General features: G+C 39.5%; 1 protein-coding gene across 1 annotated transcript in view; it reads right to left on the bottom strand.

Moving 5' to 3' along the window:
- RUNX1T1 (RUNX1 partner transcriptional co-repressor 1) overlaps window positions 1-14,679 on the bottom strand; it is a 135,465-nt gene that overhangs the window by 53,928 nt on the left and 66,858 nt on the right. The window contains 2 exon segments of the mRNA XM_064588137.1: window positions 3,442-3,683; window positions 5,743-5,880. Coding sequence (XP_064444207.1) covers window positions 3,442-3,683; window positions 5,743-5,880 — 380 coding nt within the window.

Here is a 14,679-nt window from a genome sequence, read left to right as displayed (position 1 = left end):
TTTTGGTTCATCTTCCTCAGTCTCTGGGCAGAATCACAACTGTAAACTGTGTCTCAACTTCCTCAACACCTCAATTATCCTCAGGCCTGGGGTACTGGTGACATAATTCCTTTAGGATATTGCTCCATCCACTTTTTTGAGCAGTTCCTTTTCTTTTTATGATAAAGTGTGGGGGCACCAAATTCTAAATTTATACCTTTAAACTCAAAACATCTTCACATGAAACTATGAACCAACACTAACTTCCTATCTGTAACAACATAGATCAGCAGTCCATTTTTTTTTTCATTTTGTCTCAATGGCTTGTTTTCTAAAGTTATGCTAGTTGTTTTATGCATTAAACCTGTTCCTACTAACAGTTTTTCTGACTCCATCTAAATGAGAGCATAATGTGATTCATTATGAATGACTGCCTGAGTTCAAATCACAGGCCTGTCACTACAGTTGGGTAGCCCTGTATATTTTACTTCTGTAAACCTCAGTTTCTCCACATGTAAAATGTGTATAAAATCACTACCCCCAAGGGTAGTCCCAGGATTTAAATAAAATAGCATGCATAAAAGCCTGTAGTCAAACGCTCCAAAAAAGAAAAAAAAAATCTGCTCTCTACTAAACAAAAACTGCTGGTTGCCAAAAAGGAAGAGGGTGGGGGGAAATGGGCAAACTGGGTGAAGAGGAGGGTGGGAGATACAGGTTTCCAGTTATGGAATGAAGAAGTCACAGGAATAAAAGGCACAGCACAGGGAATATAGTTAATAATATTGTAATAGTGTTAGATGGTGGTAGATGGTCGCTACACTTGGGGTGAGCAGAGCATAACGTATAGAGAAGCTGAATCACTATGTTGTACACCTGAAACCAATGTAACATTGTGTTGACTATATTCAAATAACAAAATTAAAAAAAAATCCATTCTCTATTCATTCACTCATTTGACAAATTTTCACTGCCTCCCTATTACATGCAAAGCACTATTAACTAATGTCTTCCCCTAACTTATCTTTCTAAGGTTTTTAGAGAAATACGTATCTTTAAAAAAAGTACTGCACTCAAAAGTATGCCATTTTTAATATGTGGGAAATCGACTTAAAGTTACCAAATTTTTCTGTAACTGAAGTTATGGAAACCACTGTTAGAGACCATATCAAATTTAAAAAGCAGTTTTAAAAAAAAAAAACAACATTTTTTTGCTACAAAGAACATATTCACCATTTATGTAACACAATCACTGCTTTGGACTTATTCCATGGCTCTTAGGTTTAATTTATTTGTGAGTTGCTAAGCATATTATGCAAAACTCAAGAATGAATAAAAAGGAAAAGATAAGTGATTGACAAAACTAACTGCAGTATGCAGACACAGTTCTGTGGCAATCATCCTTCCAGTCCTGGAGGAGAAAAAGGTGGACCTGGCAGAGTGTGGGAAATGCAGAAGTTTTTTGTTCTTAAGAGTGCAGAGTGGATATTGTGGACATTGATGTCCACAACAGCCAAACTATGGAAAGAGCCAAGATGTCCATCGACAGATGGATAAAGAAGATGTGGTATGTATATATATATATATATATATATATACATATATATACACACATACACACACACACACACACACACATACACACTGGAATATTATGCAGCCATCAAAAGGAATGAGATCTTGCCATTTGCAACGACGTGAATGGAACTGGAGGGTATTATGCTGAGCAAAATAAGTCAATCAGAGAAAGACAAATATCACATGATCTCACTGATATGAGGAATTCTTAATCTCAGGAAATAAACTGAGGGTTGCTGGAGTGGTGGGGGGTGGGAGGGATGGGGTGGCTGGGTGATAGACATTGGTGGGGTATGTGCTATGGAGAGTGCTGTGAATTGTGTAAGACTGTTGAATCACAGACCTGTACCTCTGAAATAAATAATACATTATATGTTTAAAAAAAAAAGAAGAAGAAGAAGAAGATAGCAGGAAGGGAAGAATGAAGGGGGGGAAATCGGAGGGGGAGACGAACCATGAGGGACTATGGACTGTGAAAAACAAACTGAGGGTTCTAGAGGGGAGGGGGGTGGGGGGATGGGTTAGCCTGGTGATGGGTATTAAAGAGGGCATGTATCGAATGGAGCACCGGGTGTTATATGCAAACAATGAATCATGGCACACTACATCAAAAACTAATGATGTAATGTATGGTGATTAACATAACAGAATAAAAAAAAGAAAAAAAGTGCAGAGTGGAGGGAGGTATGAGTTAAAAAAGTGAATTGCGAACTCTCTGTCAAATGTGAGTTATTGCGATTAGAATTATGTCTACTGCACTAGACCCTCACTCAGGCTTCAATTCTGGGGCTTCTTCTGCAAAAAAAGGCAACTGGTATTATGGCTTTGCTCATGATATGGCCACATCATAAAAATGAATGATCTATTTCAAGAGAAAGCAAACTGGGCCCTGTCACCTGAATTTGAGTTCAGCCACGTGGGCTGAATATGTGACTCACAGCTTCTCTATGACTCGGGTTTGCTATGGGAAAATTGCCTTCCTAAATAAAAATCCTCTACTTATATAGAAAATCACAGTATGTGTAAAAGTGATTTAGGACCCCCCCAAAAATGATATATGTTCTAATTTCTAGTGTGATACTGTACAGAATATAGACTCATGTGCTAAAATCCACACTTCTGTTTTCAAACTAATGTTTTAAGTAATTCTACCTATAACAAAGTATTTTTTTTTTAAACAATTGGTTAGCAGGGGCTGGGGGAGGGGAAATTGGGGTGTTATTGTTGAATGGGTACACAGTTTGGGGTGATGAAAAAGTTCTGAAGACAGACGGTGGTGAGGGTTGCACAACAATGTGAAGGTACTTAATGCCCCTGAACCCTCCACTTAGAAATGGTTATAATGGTCAATTTTATGTTATGTATATTTTACCACAATACAAGTTTTTTAAAAATGTTATTAGCCTCAAAAATGAAAACACACAGAAGAATGTATTCCTGGTTATAAATCCTTGTTCATTTCTAGACTGATAATAAAAAATCTCTCAAAGCAACCACATCAAAATGAGCACCCAATTAGATTAAGTGAATCATTAACATAACAAAAACACAGTCATTGTGGAAAGCCACTAGTCAGGCCAAGAGATTATACCTATGGAATTTTACACACACACACACATACACACACACACACACATTTATGGCTAAGAAAATAATAAATTTGTAGAACCCTATCTTTATTAGTCAAATAATAAAAGAAATCATGGGGGGGGTCCATACATTATGCACATTTGAGAACCCTGTTACTTCAGAATTCTCAGATTTACATGCAATCTCCAGGTGTAGAATATATTAGAACAAAATAGCTGGGAGAACAGTCTCTATTTGGAATCTCCCACACACACTATCCCTTACCCCAGAAAATTGGGCTCATTTCCATTTGCTTACCACCAGTCCTAGTACGAGGGTGCGAACTCTTTCTCCTATCTCTGGAGAAATGTCATTGCCAAACTGCTGCAGGGTAGTAAGGAACCGTTTCAGCTTACTGAGCTGCCTGGCGCCACAGGCTGGGGGCAGCTGTTGATTAGCCAGAGAAGAAGAGGAAGAAGAGGAGGGCCCATTGCTAAAGCCATTGGGCGGCGAGGGGGCGCCATTCAAGGCTGTGGGTGAATGGCTCGTGCCATTAGTTACTGTCAAGAGCACAAAATCAGAAAGAAAAATAAATAAATAAATTTACAGGGAATATGCACAAAGAAATTATAACCAAGCTTCATTCCCTTTAAATCTGGTGGATTTTGTGATTTAACAACTGTTGGGGCTTTGTTCGGGTACTCTGAAACTAAATGGGTCTAACTCCTCACCATGCATGAGGGTATTCTACACGGAAGCTGGTAATAAATGGGAGTCGGCTGTAACACAGGGTCAGCCCTACCTCCATGTGCACATATGCCAACCACCTGAAATGCTTCAAACTCAGAACAAACAGCGTTGGGATGTCAGCCTTTTGTCACAGGCTTACATCAATATAACGGGACCATTCCTTTCTAAACTGTTCCCCTAGAGAAAGCGTACATTTGGTGGAGACTAAATTTATCACTGAACATTTTTAATCATGTTTTGTACACACAACTGACAGCTGTGTTTATAGAAATAGGACTTTCAAGTTTTAACCTTATACCACCCAATTAGAAGGCTATTTTCTCCCCCTCGTATTTCTTAACCACTTCTTTAGGGAAAATGCAAATTTTATATAAGAAGCCAAATGGATATGGTAATTATCAGAGAGTTATTTCAAGAAATCAAAAAGGGACATCTCATTCCAACTAATAGCATGGGTTGGTGGTAATTTGATAACCTCATTTCCAATAAAATTTATTTGAACATCAAGATAATTCCTAAGGACAAGACTAGAAAATCTGGCACATTTCTCACCGAAGAAAATGCTGATTTTATCATATTAAATCAACTAGTTTGACAAACTCATCTTTATCAAACCCATCTTTTTAATATAGTTTTGACAGATTATCTCCAACGGTGGTCTGAAGATGTCTTGAGTCCTCTATTATTCTTAAAAGTTTCAAGATAATGAAATGGTCCCTTGTCCCAAATGAGCGCCAAAGCAACACGTCATGGAATGACTGCTCACCAGGACCTCTCACGGGAGACACATGCCTGTCCCTGTGGCTTCGGGTAACAACAACCCAAATACAAGATGACAGGGTTACAAGTTGGCACCACCACAGCCTCCTGTCCCTTCCACGTTTGGGAAGGTCTTTTGAATGGCAGTGCAACGCTGCATCAACAGCCTGGGCTGTGTGTTTGCCAATCCCTCATAATCCCACGGATCTATCTGGTTTTGCCCGTTAGTTATTTTTCATTCATATAGGCTTCATGGCACGTGGTCTGTAAATAGTATTATCTGCAACCGATAGCATTTTTTAGTTTCACAAATCCTTTAGTACAATTTTAACCAGGATTCTGAGAATGACTGGAGACAAAGCTATCCACTATCCCTACTGGAATATACAGGACAGGAAGAGAAGTGGCTGTTCGGTCAGAATGTCCTGTCCTTTCCTGGGACGACACAGAAAGCAATACACACCACTGATTCAGAACACAGGGCCGGAGCTGAGCTGGAAGTGAGTAAAGGTTTAATAAAAGTCTGACAGGCTCAAGACAAGAAAGATGCTCCTTATTTCAGAAAGTTTTCTGTATGTGACTGTTGCCTAGAGCAATACCCCTTCTAACTTAAGGATACTAGATTTTAATATTATTTGTAAATAACAGAAGAAAGTGGTATTGAAGAGCAGAAGCAACCTGGAAATAACTGTAGGATATTAACATGTTCCAAGTCAAAACGTACAAACTAAAATAAGGAGCTACACATTAAGTTGAACTAAAAGTGATGGTGATAACAGATGGAGTCCCAAACCAAACTAATGCACAGTATTCTTCACCGCGGAAACGAAAGCAGACTACAACTGTGAAACAAAAATGAAAAGGCAGGCAAATGCTGGCGGTCATACAAACTATCCCAAAGATGCTATACATCTGTACAGGCACAATACCTACTTCCTGGCCATTAAACCATTTGGTGGGGGCGGGGGGGGGAGGGAGGGGAGGGGGAGGGGTGCTTCACTTCTGTATAACACATTGATGCTGGATCTTATTTTCCCTTAATTTTTATTTGCAGGAAAAAAAAATTTAGATTTCAAAGTGGAAACAGGACATGCAGCAATGCCTACTCACGAGTCGTCGGTGTAAATGAACTGGTTCTCGGAGCTCCTTGAGTTGTGGGGGGAGGCGGCATGGTGGGAGGAGTCAGCCTAGACGGGGTCTTCACATCCACAGGTGAGTCTGGCATCGTGGAGTGCTTCTCAGTCCGATCTGGAGGACGCCACCAGGAACAGGTTATTCTACTCCTTAAGCACCTTCGTTGTTTTTTTGTTTTTTGGGTCTTTTTGGTTTTTTAAGTGGGGTTCATCTTTTTTTTACAAGCAAGTGAACAGAAGAAATCTGACGTCTCCTATCAATAAAGCAGGCTTATCTATTGAAGTTTACATCAGCACTTTATCATCCAAACCCCACTTAAGAAGGTGGCACAGATGGCAGGACCTCATTTGTAACTGGGCTATTTTACATCCTATTGTTATTTCTGACTTGGGCAGACGCTACCTTGGTAGTGTTACATGCAACAGCACAACCTCACTGGAAGCTGAAGCCAACATTAGCAAGAGCTAAAAAATAGACAGGGAAGTAGAATGGTAATAAACTCTTTAGCTCAGAAACGACACAAATCTGAAGCTCCGTTATGCAGGTGAGATACTCACAGGAGCCAGCATTTTGCAATGATTTTTTCGTTAACACCTGCCATTCCCTTTGCACGCTTAGTTACTGGCCTATTAGATGAAGCGGGTTATGTTTCCCAGATACACCTCTCACTTCAACGTGGCTCTGTCCTGTCTGAAAAATCACCACTACATAAATGCTGTCTTTTACACAATGAAGGTAAACTAATTCACTCAGAATTTGTGAGTTTACGACCCACTGTTTTAAAAACATGAGACCAATACTTCAATTAATAACCTCATGCAGCGTAAAAATGGACAAACCCCTGAATTGAGAACTAAAAAGAACTAAAGGCCCTCCTTATATTATTTTTTCATGAGTATGTGACAGATACGGAGAAATTTCCTGATTACCCAATAATGAACACTTGAGCTCCAGGATTCTTTTCTACTAAGTATACTTTTCCTTTGAAATTTTGAGCTGTTTTTTTCTCAGTCAAATCTATCAGCGACAAATCTCCAGTAAAAAAAAAAAAAAGTGGGTTTCGTTTGTTTCTTTAGATCCAATTTTCTACAAACACTGTGTGCCTGTGTGCGCATGCGCACACACACCCCCAAAATGTCTGAGACGCCACTGACACTCTCAGGAGCAGTTATTTCCCACTTGGACTATCCGAAAAGTAACACAGGCTACTGATCAAGAATGAGTCTTTTAAAACCTTATGATAGCCATAGGGAGAAATTCTCAAAAATTACTCAAAAGTCTATTTTTTAAAAATGAAAAATCCAAATTACTACTATGGCAATTCCAAACCTAGCTCACACCTTGACTCAGAGCCGATTCATTAAGACTTGGGTAGCAACAGAACATAACATTTTAAAGGTGAAATAATGTTGATACCGTATTAGGGAAAATGTGATAAAAGAATGAAAATATAATCATCCTAAGAACAGCATTTTGATAACCTAGTAGCTGGGTCTCTAATTCATAATCTCGACTGCTCGCTGAGTAACGACAACTGTCCCTTCAGTAAATACGTGTTCTAAGGGAAATGATGGTAAGAACACACCATGGAGAGCATTTCTACCTTTATCTTCCAGTTCAAAACTCATCTTCATATTGCAATTCCCGAGCACTTAACACCCAGAATCAGATAAATCACTTATTCTAGAAGAATACAGAAGTTAGGCAGGTTTAAAACTGCTTCTTCAACAGTTAAAATCACTGCACAGTGTACTCACCTCAACCAACCTCAGCAACAAGGGAATAAATAAATAGCTTTCCGCTTATGTTGCAGCTGAGGGAAGAGGTACGGCAGCAAATACAAGTCTCCCTAAATAAAGGCAAATATTTCTGTCATGCCAAGGAAGGAGGGATCGGGGGAGGCTTGCCAGAGTCGGCTGGGAGATAACAGTGGGAACTGCTGGTCCATCTGGTTTTCATTCTGCTAACACTCACGCTGAACTGTGAGAGAAGGCAGTCCAGATACACAGATTCGAAGCACGTGGTTGCAGACCAAGAAAGGAAGAGCAGGACGGGGGAGGGGGAGGTGGGAAGAAGGAAAAAAAATAAAGAAAGCAATGGAAGGAAAAGAGAAGAGAGAAGAGACCGACACAGGGAGAAAAGAGCCTACGTGAAGAGAAAGTTACTCGGAATGGCTTCGTCCACCCCAAAAAGGGGAACCTTACTTACTGGGCACAGCCCCTACCCCTTACTTACCTCGATGTACCTCCTGAGCAAAAACCTAAACTGGAAACCATATCTTAATCTCTGTGTTTCTTTACTCTGTTTGCTGACGCTAAGAAAAAAGGAAATGAACTATAAAATTGACAATGGGGTTTCCTCTTCAAACTTAAGATGATCTTAATAATAGTAACAACAACAACAAACGGCAGATGAGTGATTTTTTTTTTTAAGATCCTTGAAATGACACTGATACTTTAAGAACAATAATCACTGAGCCAATAAATAGCAAAAAAACACCAGTGCTTCTAACATGAAATATATACATTCTAACCAGAATATATGTATACGTGCATATATTTAGGATTTTGACTTTAGCCAGATTTCTGTGATGGTTAGCTTCACTCTGATCAAATGGAGTTCCAACCCAGAGGTCCTACAAACTTAGACAAAGTGGGACCATATGTAACTCATTCTGTGCTGTTCAGTGCAATCAATCCAGGATGGGGATCGATGGTGAAGTAACCAGCCAGGCCTAACTCATACACACATACATACAAACCCTCTGGAGCAGAGAGATTTAAGATAAATTCAGAAAATGTGTTTCAAGTATGCTGAGTTCTGTTGCATTTGTTTTGGATTACTAAAAAAAAAGGAAAAAAAAGAAAAAAAATTTTGAAATATATATTCTTGAAACTTTTATAGCAAACAGCAAAAGAGCTATGATTCAACCACATAAGTATTTCACTCCACTTCAAATTAGAGGATACAGTAAAACCAGTATTAAGTTAGAATATTTCTTATGCAATTTTTTAAGTTTGTGAAAATTATACTGTTCTTAGACATAATTTCTATTTTTAGTTGCTGCAGGGGAATGCTGACATTTATTGAAAGATTGACACAAAATGATAAAAAAGAAAAAAAAGAAAGAAAGAAAAACCATCTCTATCAGAGCAGGAAGGTAATGTATAATCAAAAGGATTGACTTTACTTCTACCTTAAGGATTCACACCACTTCTAAATAAAGATCTCCCCTATGTGGTAACATTTCAACTCACCTGGCAAATATCCAACACATATGTACCAAAGATGGCTGAAACATGGAAGAAAATGTGGCATATATAAATACATTACTGATACCATTTCAATATCCAATTCAGTGTCAAGGCCTTCTAGAAGTGGTATGTTTTCCATTTCCTTTTTTGTTTTTTTAAGTAAAAAGAAAAGGTATGGCATAATCTACCATAGCACTTATTTTACTTTTAGTTAGTTCAAACAGTTCCAGATGTGTTTTTAAGGTATGAAGACTAGGCATTCTATATTTTTCTTGTTTGCATCCTATTTCTAGAGATGATTCAGGTAAATAGGAAGTCCAGGGTTGGTAGACAGAACATCTTTTTCTCTCCAAGTTCATCATGGCAATTATAATAGAAGAACTAGCTATGTCCAGGAGATGTTATGGATTGAGAAACCGCTTGGCGAATTAGCAGTTAGGGCAGAGTTAGTCTGATCTGAATAAGCACCAGCTATAGGAGTGAGATGTTCAATAAAGAGGAATAAGCCCAAGAGGAACTCAAGAACTACCACCGGAAAGGAGAAGGCAGTTAGGGAGGCACAAAACTGGGTACAGAATTTGATTTCCATGGAAAATACGGCAAATACAAGCCTGACAACAGAATCATTTAGTGGCTCCACTGTCTGAGTGTGAGACATTACAGAAGACAGTCTGCAGAGTGGCATGGTAGCCATTCAGCCTCCACAATGCTGCCATCCCACTTCCCTACAGAGCACTTCTGGAATGTTCACTCCTGCTCAGAACCCCTGAATAGCACCTGAGACTAAAAGTCAAATGCTAACATTTTACACATGATGGAATGATACATGGAAGACTATTTGGAATAAGAGACGAATTTCCCAGTTAAGACAGACTTGGTTTCAAATGTAGACTCAACCTTAGCAGTGGGTCCTCAGGCAAGTAATCTTGAGCCCCAGTTCCTCCTAAGAAGAATAGGGATACAATCCCCTCTGCCTCATCCGGACCCTGACATAGTGCCTACTCAAGTCAGGCACCAACATGTGTGATCTCCATTCTCTTCTTGTGCCTGCCTCTTTGTGACCCATTCATGGCTTTATTTCCAATGTCCTTCCCCCATGTCTCTGCTCTATCCGTACAGGGCACCTTGGCATTCCCTGCCTTTTCTGCCTCTCTTTTTGTTTCCTTCATCTAGAAGGATCTGCCCCATCTATGCCATTCTTCGCTGCCCATTACAGATCTTCTCACAGCTCTTCCCAGGTGCTTGCCACATCATGCTTGCTGGGCCTTTCTTTTAGCATTTACCACAGCCTATGTGGATGATAGTTGTGTGTCTATGTGCATGTGCATGTTATATACCCAATCACCCCAACCAGGGAAAACTACTTGATGGCATTTTTTAAAATGTTTCATTTAAAAGATAAACACACAACCATCAACAGCATATAAATATATAAATAGAAAATGGAATGCAGGTAACATGGGAAGATGCTGGGGACCTGAAATGTAGTTCAACTCTGCGATCAACTTACGTGGTTTCAGGCAAGTGTAAGAATAATCTGTTACCTCACACCTTATCACAGGTGTTTGATGACTTTTTTTTTTTTTTCCTGAAACACAAATATGATCTTAACTATTCCATGATTTAAAACCTTTCGGAATGAGTGAACCGATGTCCAAAGAATACTCTTTAGCTTAGCTTATGTCACAGATACTGCTGAGTTCCTACTGAATAGCCCTTCTCCCTTTCTTTCCTGCTGGGAAGTCCTGGTTTTGCTCAGGTTGTCACGTTCCCCTTTATCAGCAACAGGTTTCAGAGGTAAGGGCTGTGCTCCTATTCTGGACAAAGGGTCATGAAGGGAGGTCTATGGAAGAAGTTTTAGGAAAGACTTCCTCACTATATAATCAGAGACCCAAGGGAGAAACAGACCCTCTCCTTCTGACAGGCACTGTTATATCTGTGATTCCTTCACTTCACTTCTTTGGAGTCTACTTTTCGTACCCATAAAATTAAGCATCTTAGATTATATGACCTCGGGGATCTTTTGCAAACTCTAATATTCTCTGCTTTCTTCCTGCAGATACGGCTTATGTTCATTTCAAACACAAAGACGACTACTCAGAGAACTTAAATCTGACAATAAAGGGACCACATAATTATTTTGAAATTGGTGATTATAACCAGACTTCCTCTGTTCACATAAATATCTATGTCCACAAGAATGTGTCTGCATAGAAACCTTTACCCATAAACATGACAATTAACATCTACCTCTTGTTTTCAAACTCATTTTCAATACTCATTACTAAATCTCCACCAATGATCTGGTTATGAAATAACCCTATCAGTGTCTACTTGTCTCTGTTTGGTTACATTAAAACACTCACTTTCATAGCCAAGGTTAAGAGTACTCTACATTCACTTTGCTCCCTCATTTCCCATTCCTCTTTCGCATACTTCCAGTGGACACTTACGAGACTGTCTGCCTAGAAAATTTCCCTCCCCATACTGGGACCTGCCATTCCCACTAATCTCATAACATCATGGGAGTCACCATGTTCTTTCATGACCTTGTACCAAGATACCAGCAGCTGGCTCAGGCACAGCACTCATCCAAGAGGGGCAATGTCAGTCATTCTCCAACATTTCTGCCTACAGATTTGAAGGAAGAAAAACAATCCCACTCCAGAGGTAGAAAACTGCACTCTCTACTGCCCTCCATGTCTAGAAAGCAGGTTTTTCATGAAAAAGAAGGCAACTAACAGGCAGAAAGAAATGATGAGAAATGGCAAGAGATTATCCTAATAATGCTAAGTAAAATTCGTCATTCTCCTAGAGCCTCGGGGCTAGTTGCATCTCTAAAATTCCTACAATGTGATCTTCCAAAGCGTCTACAGATTCTAGTCCATCAATCCCTCCTTTACCTAAAACCTAGTTTGAGTTACTTTTTTTGTGAAACCAAAGAATTCAGACTAAAATAATACTGGAATGTGACATCAAGGTTACATTGATGTAACCTAACTCCCACCGAAACTCTTTAATTATCTCTTCATTATTAATCCAACAAACACTGGGTACTTTACCTGGCATCTCTGTAGCATCTGACGCTGTTTCCCACTTCTTTCCTTTTGAAATACTGTTGTCCCCAGGATTCCACAATTCCAACACTCTCATTTTTCTTGGGCCTTCCCGGCTGCTCCTTCTCAGTCTCTTTTATGGCTCACCTTTCTCCACCTCTGTGACAACCACTGGTATCTCCCCCAATGTTCCTTCATAGTGCCTCTTCAAATTTTTATTCTATACCTTTTCCTTGGTGACTTCATTTGTGTGGTGATGGTCACCCCATGGCCCTTGTGTGGATGACCTAGAGCTATACCTCTAGTCCTACCACCCATCCCAAGTTCTACATCCAAACATCCAGAGGGCTATTCCCTTCCACAGCCTGGATTCAAAGCCTCCTCATCCATCATCTCTTACCTGGTCTAATCAATAGCCCACTGAATGGTCCCCCTGCCCTGAACTATTCAACCTGTTCCATTCTCCAGATGACATTTGGAGAGTCATTTCACCACATATGTCACACATGTGATCAGAGATCTTATTCCCTTTTTTTAATTTTATTATGTTAGTCACCATACATCATTAGTTTTTGATGTAGTGATCCACAATCCATTGTTTTCGCATAATACCCAGTGCTCCATGCAGTACGTGCCCTCCTTAACACCGATCACTGAGCTAACCCATCCCCCCTCCCTCCTCCCCTCTAAAACCCTCAGTTTGCTTCTCAGAGTCCATAGTCTCTCATGGTTCATCTCCCCCTCTGATTCCCGCCCATCATTTTCCCCTTCCTTCTCCTAATGTCCTCCATGCTATTCCTTATGTTCCACAAATAAGTGAAACCACATGATAATTGACTTTCTCTGCTTGACTTATTTCACTTAGCATAATCTCCTCCAGTCCCATCCATGTTGATGTAAAAGTTGGGTATTCATCCTTTCTGATGGCTGAGTAATATTCCATTGTATTTATGGACCACATCTTCTTTATCCATTCATCTGTTGAAGGGCATCTCGGCTCTTTCCACAGTTTGGCTATTGCGGACATTGCTGCTATGAACATTGGGGTGCATATGGCCCTTCTTTTCACTACATCTGTGTCTTTGTGGTAAATACCCAGTAGTGCAATTGCTGGGTCATAGGGTCGCTCTCTTTTTAATTTTTTGAGGAACCTCCACACTGTTTTCCAAAGTGGGAACTTGCATTCCCACCAACAGTGTAAGAGGGTTCCACTTTCTCCACAACCTCTCCAACATTTGTTATTTCTTACCTTGTCAATTTTTGCCATTCTAACTGGTGTAAGGTGGTATCTCAATGTGGTTTTTATTAACTCCTCTCTTATTAGTAATCTTCAAAGAACTTTTTTAATGTTAAGCATAAAGTCCATGTGTCTTAATAGGGCACTGAAAGACCTGTGGGACCCATCTGATTCCTATAACTGCTCCAGACTCATCTTCACTTCTCCCTTCCACCCCATCCCCACCTCTGAACTCTGAACTCCATACTGAACTAATGCAGCTCTCTAAATACTCGCGGGTCACTCAGGCGTCCCTCACACCACATCCTTTCCTTTCCCTAGAATATTCTTCACCCCACTGCTGCCTGGTTAAGTCCATCGTTCCTTTAAAACTTCTTTGGGTGTCACTTCAGCCAGAGACCCTCCACTGACAACCCATCCCCAGCTGATCCAGACAGCCCCATCTTCCCTGTCTAGATCCCTCTTATAGCACTATACTTAGAACCAAGTCAGTCTCTCCACCTAGATCATATTTTATTCAAGGATACTGACAACATCTTACTTGTTTTTATATTCTCAGTACTCTGCACAGTGCCTGATACACAGAAGGTGCTTGATACATTTAGTATTTTAAATGAATACATATTGCTATAATGTCATAAGGGATGTCTATAGTCACAACTTTGAGACTCCAGAACTTTCAAGAGACATGATAAATTTAATTTAAAATCATCTCCATCTTTGTTCTACCATCCTAAAAGAATTCTAGAAAGAATTTCTATATTCTAAAAACATTAAATCACCAAAGATAAATCTAAAAAAGACACCAATAAATTATTGAATTCACCAGCCTTTCAGTAATCACAACATATTCTCTAAAGGCCTTTTAATATTTTTAAAAAAGCTATGTAAGGCAATTTATATACATATAACCCACAGTCACCAAAAGCTCCCTTTTTTACAGTAATTGTGAAATCATACATATGCACATTCAAAACGGAGAGAAAAGTGTATTATGAACCAAAAACACTATTTTTCCTACATTCCACAAGTTTTTCTGTTGCTTGTTTATGGATGGTGGGATTACACATTATTTTTAATTTCTTGCTGTTTTCTCATTTAAATGTTCTACAATAAGAATATTTTATTTGTACAAGCAAAAAAACACACACACAGAAACCAATTTATTAGGATAAGTCACCTAGAATCGGGCATTGGGGACTGTACCAAAAGCTCGGCATGCTTTGTCTCATTTTAAATCTCACTATGAAAAGGTACCACAGATTTGCCCATCTTATAAAAAGGAACTGAGGCCTAGAGGGATTGGACAATCTGTCCAAGATTACAAGCCAGAATTCATTCCAGGCCTTTTCAGAGTTCAAGATCA

Source organism: Mirounga angustirostris, unplaced genomic scaffold (genome assembly GCF_029215605.1).
Source record: "Mirounga angustirostris isolate CCGP_5_RB_7025 unplaced genomic scaffold, mMirAng1.0.hap1 SCAF_4, whole genome shotgun sequence".
Classification (NCBI taxonomy): Eukaryota; Metazoa; Chordata; class Mammalia; order Carnivora; family Phocidae; genus Mirounga; species Mirounga angustirostris.
The sequence above is the reverse complement of the archived record's forward strand: the minus strand, read 5'-3'. Positions and strand labels throughout refer to the sequence as shown.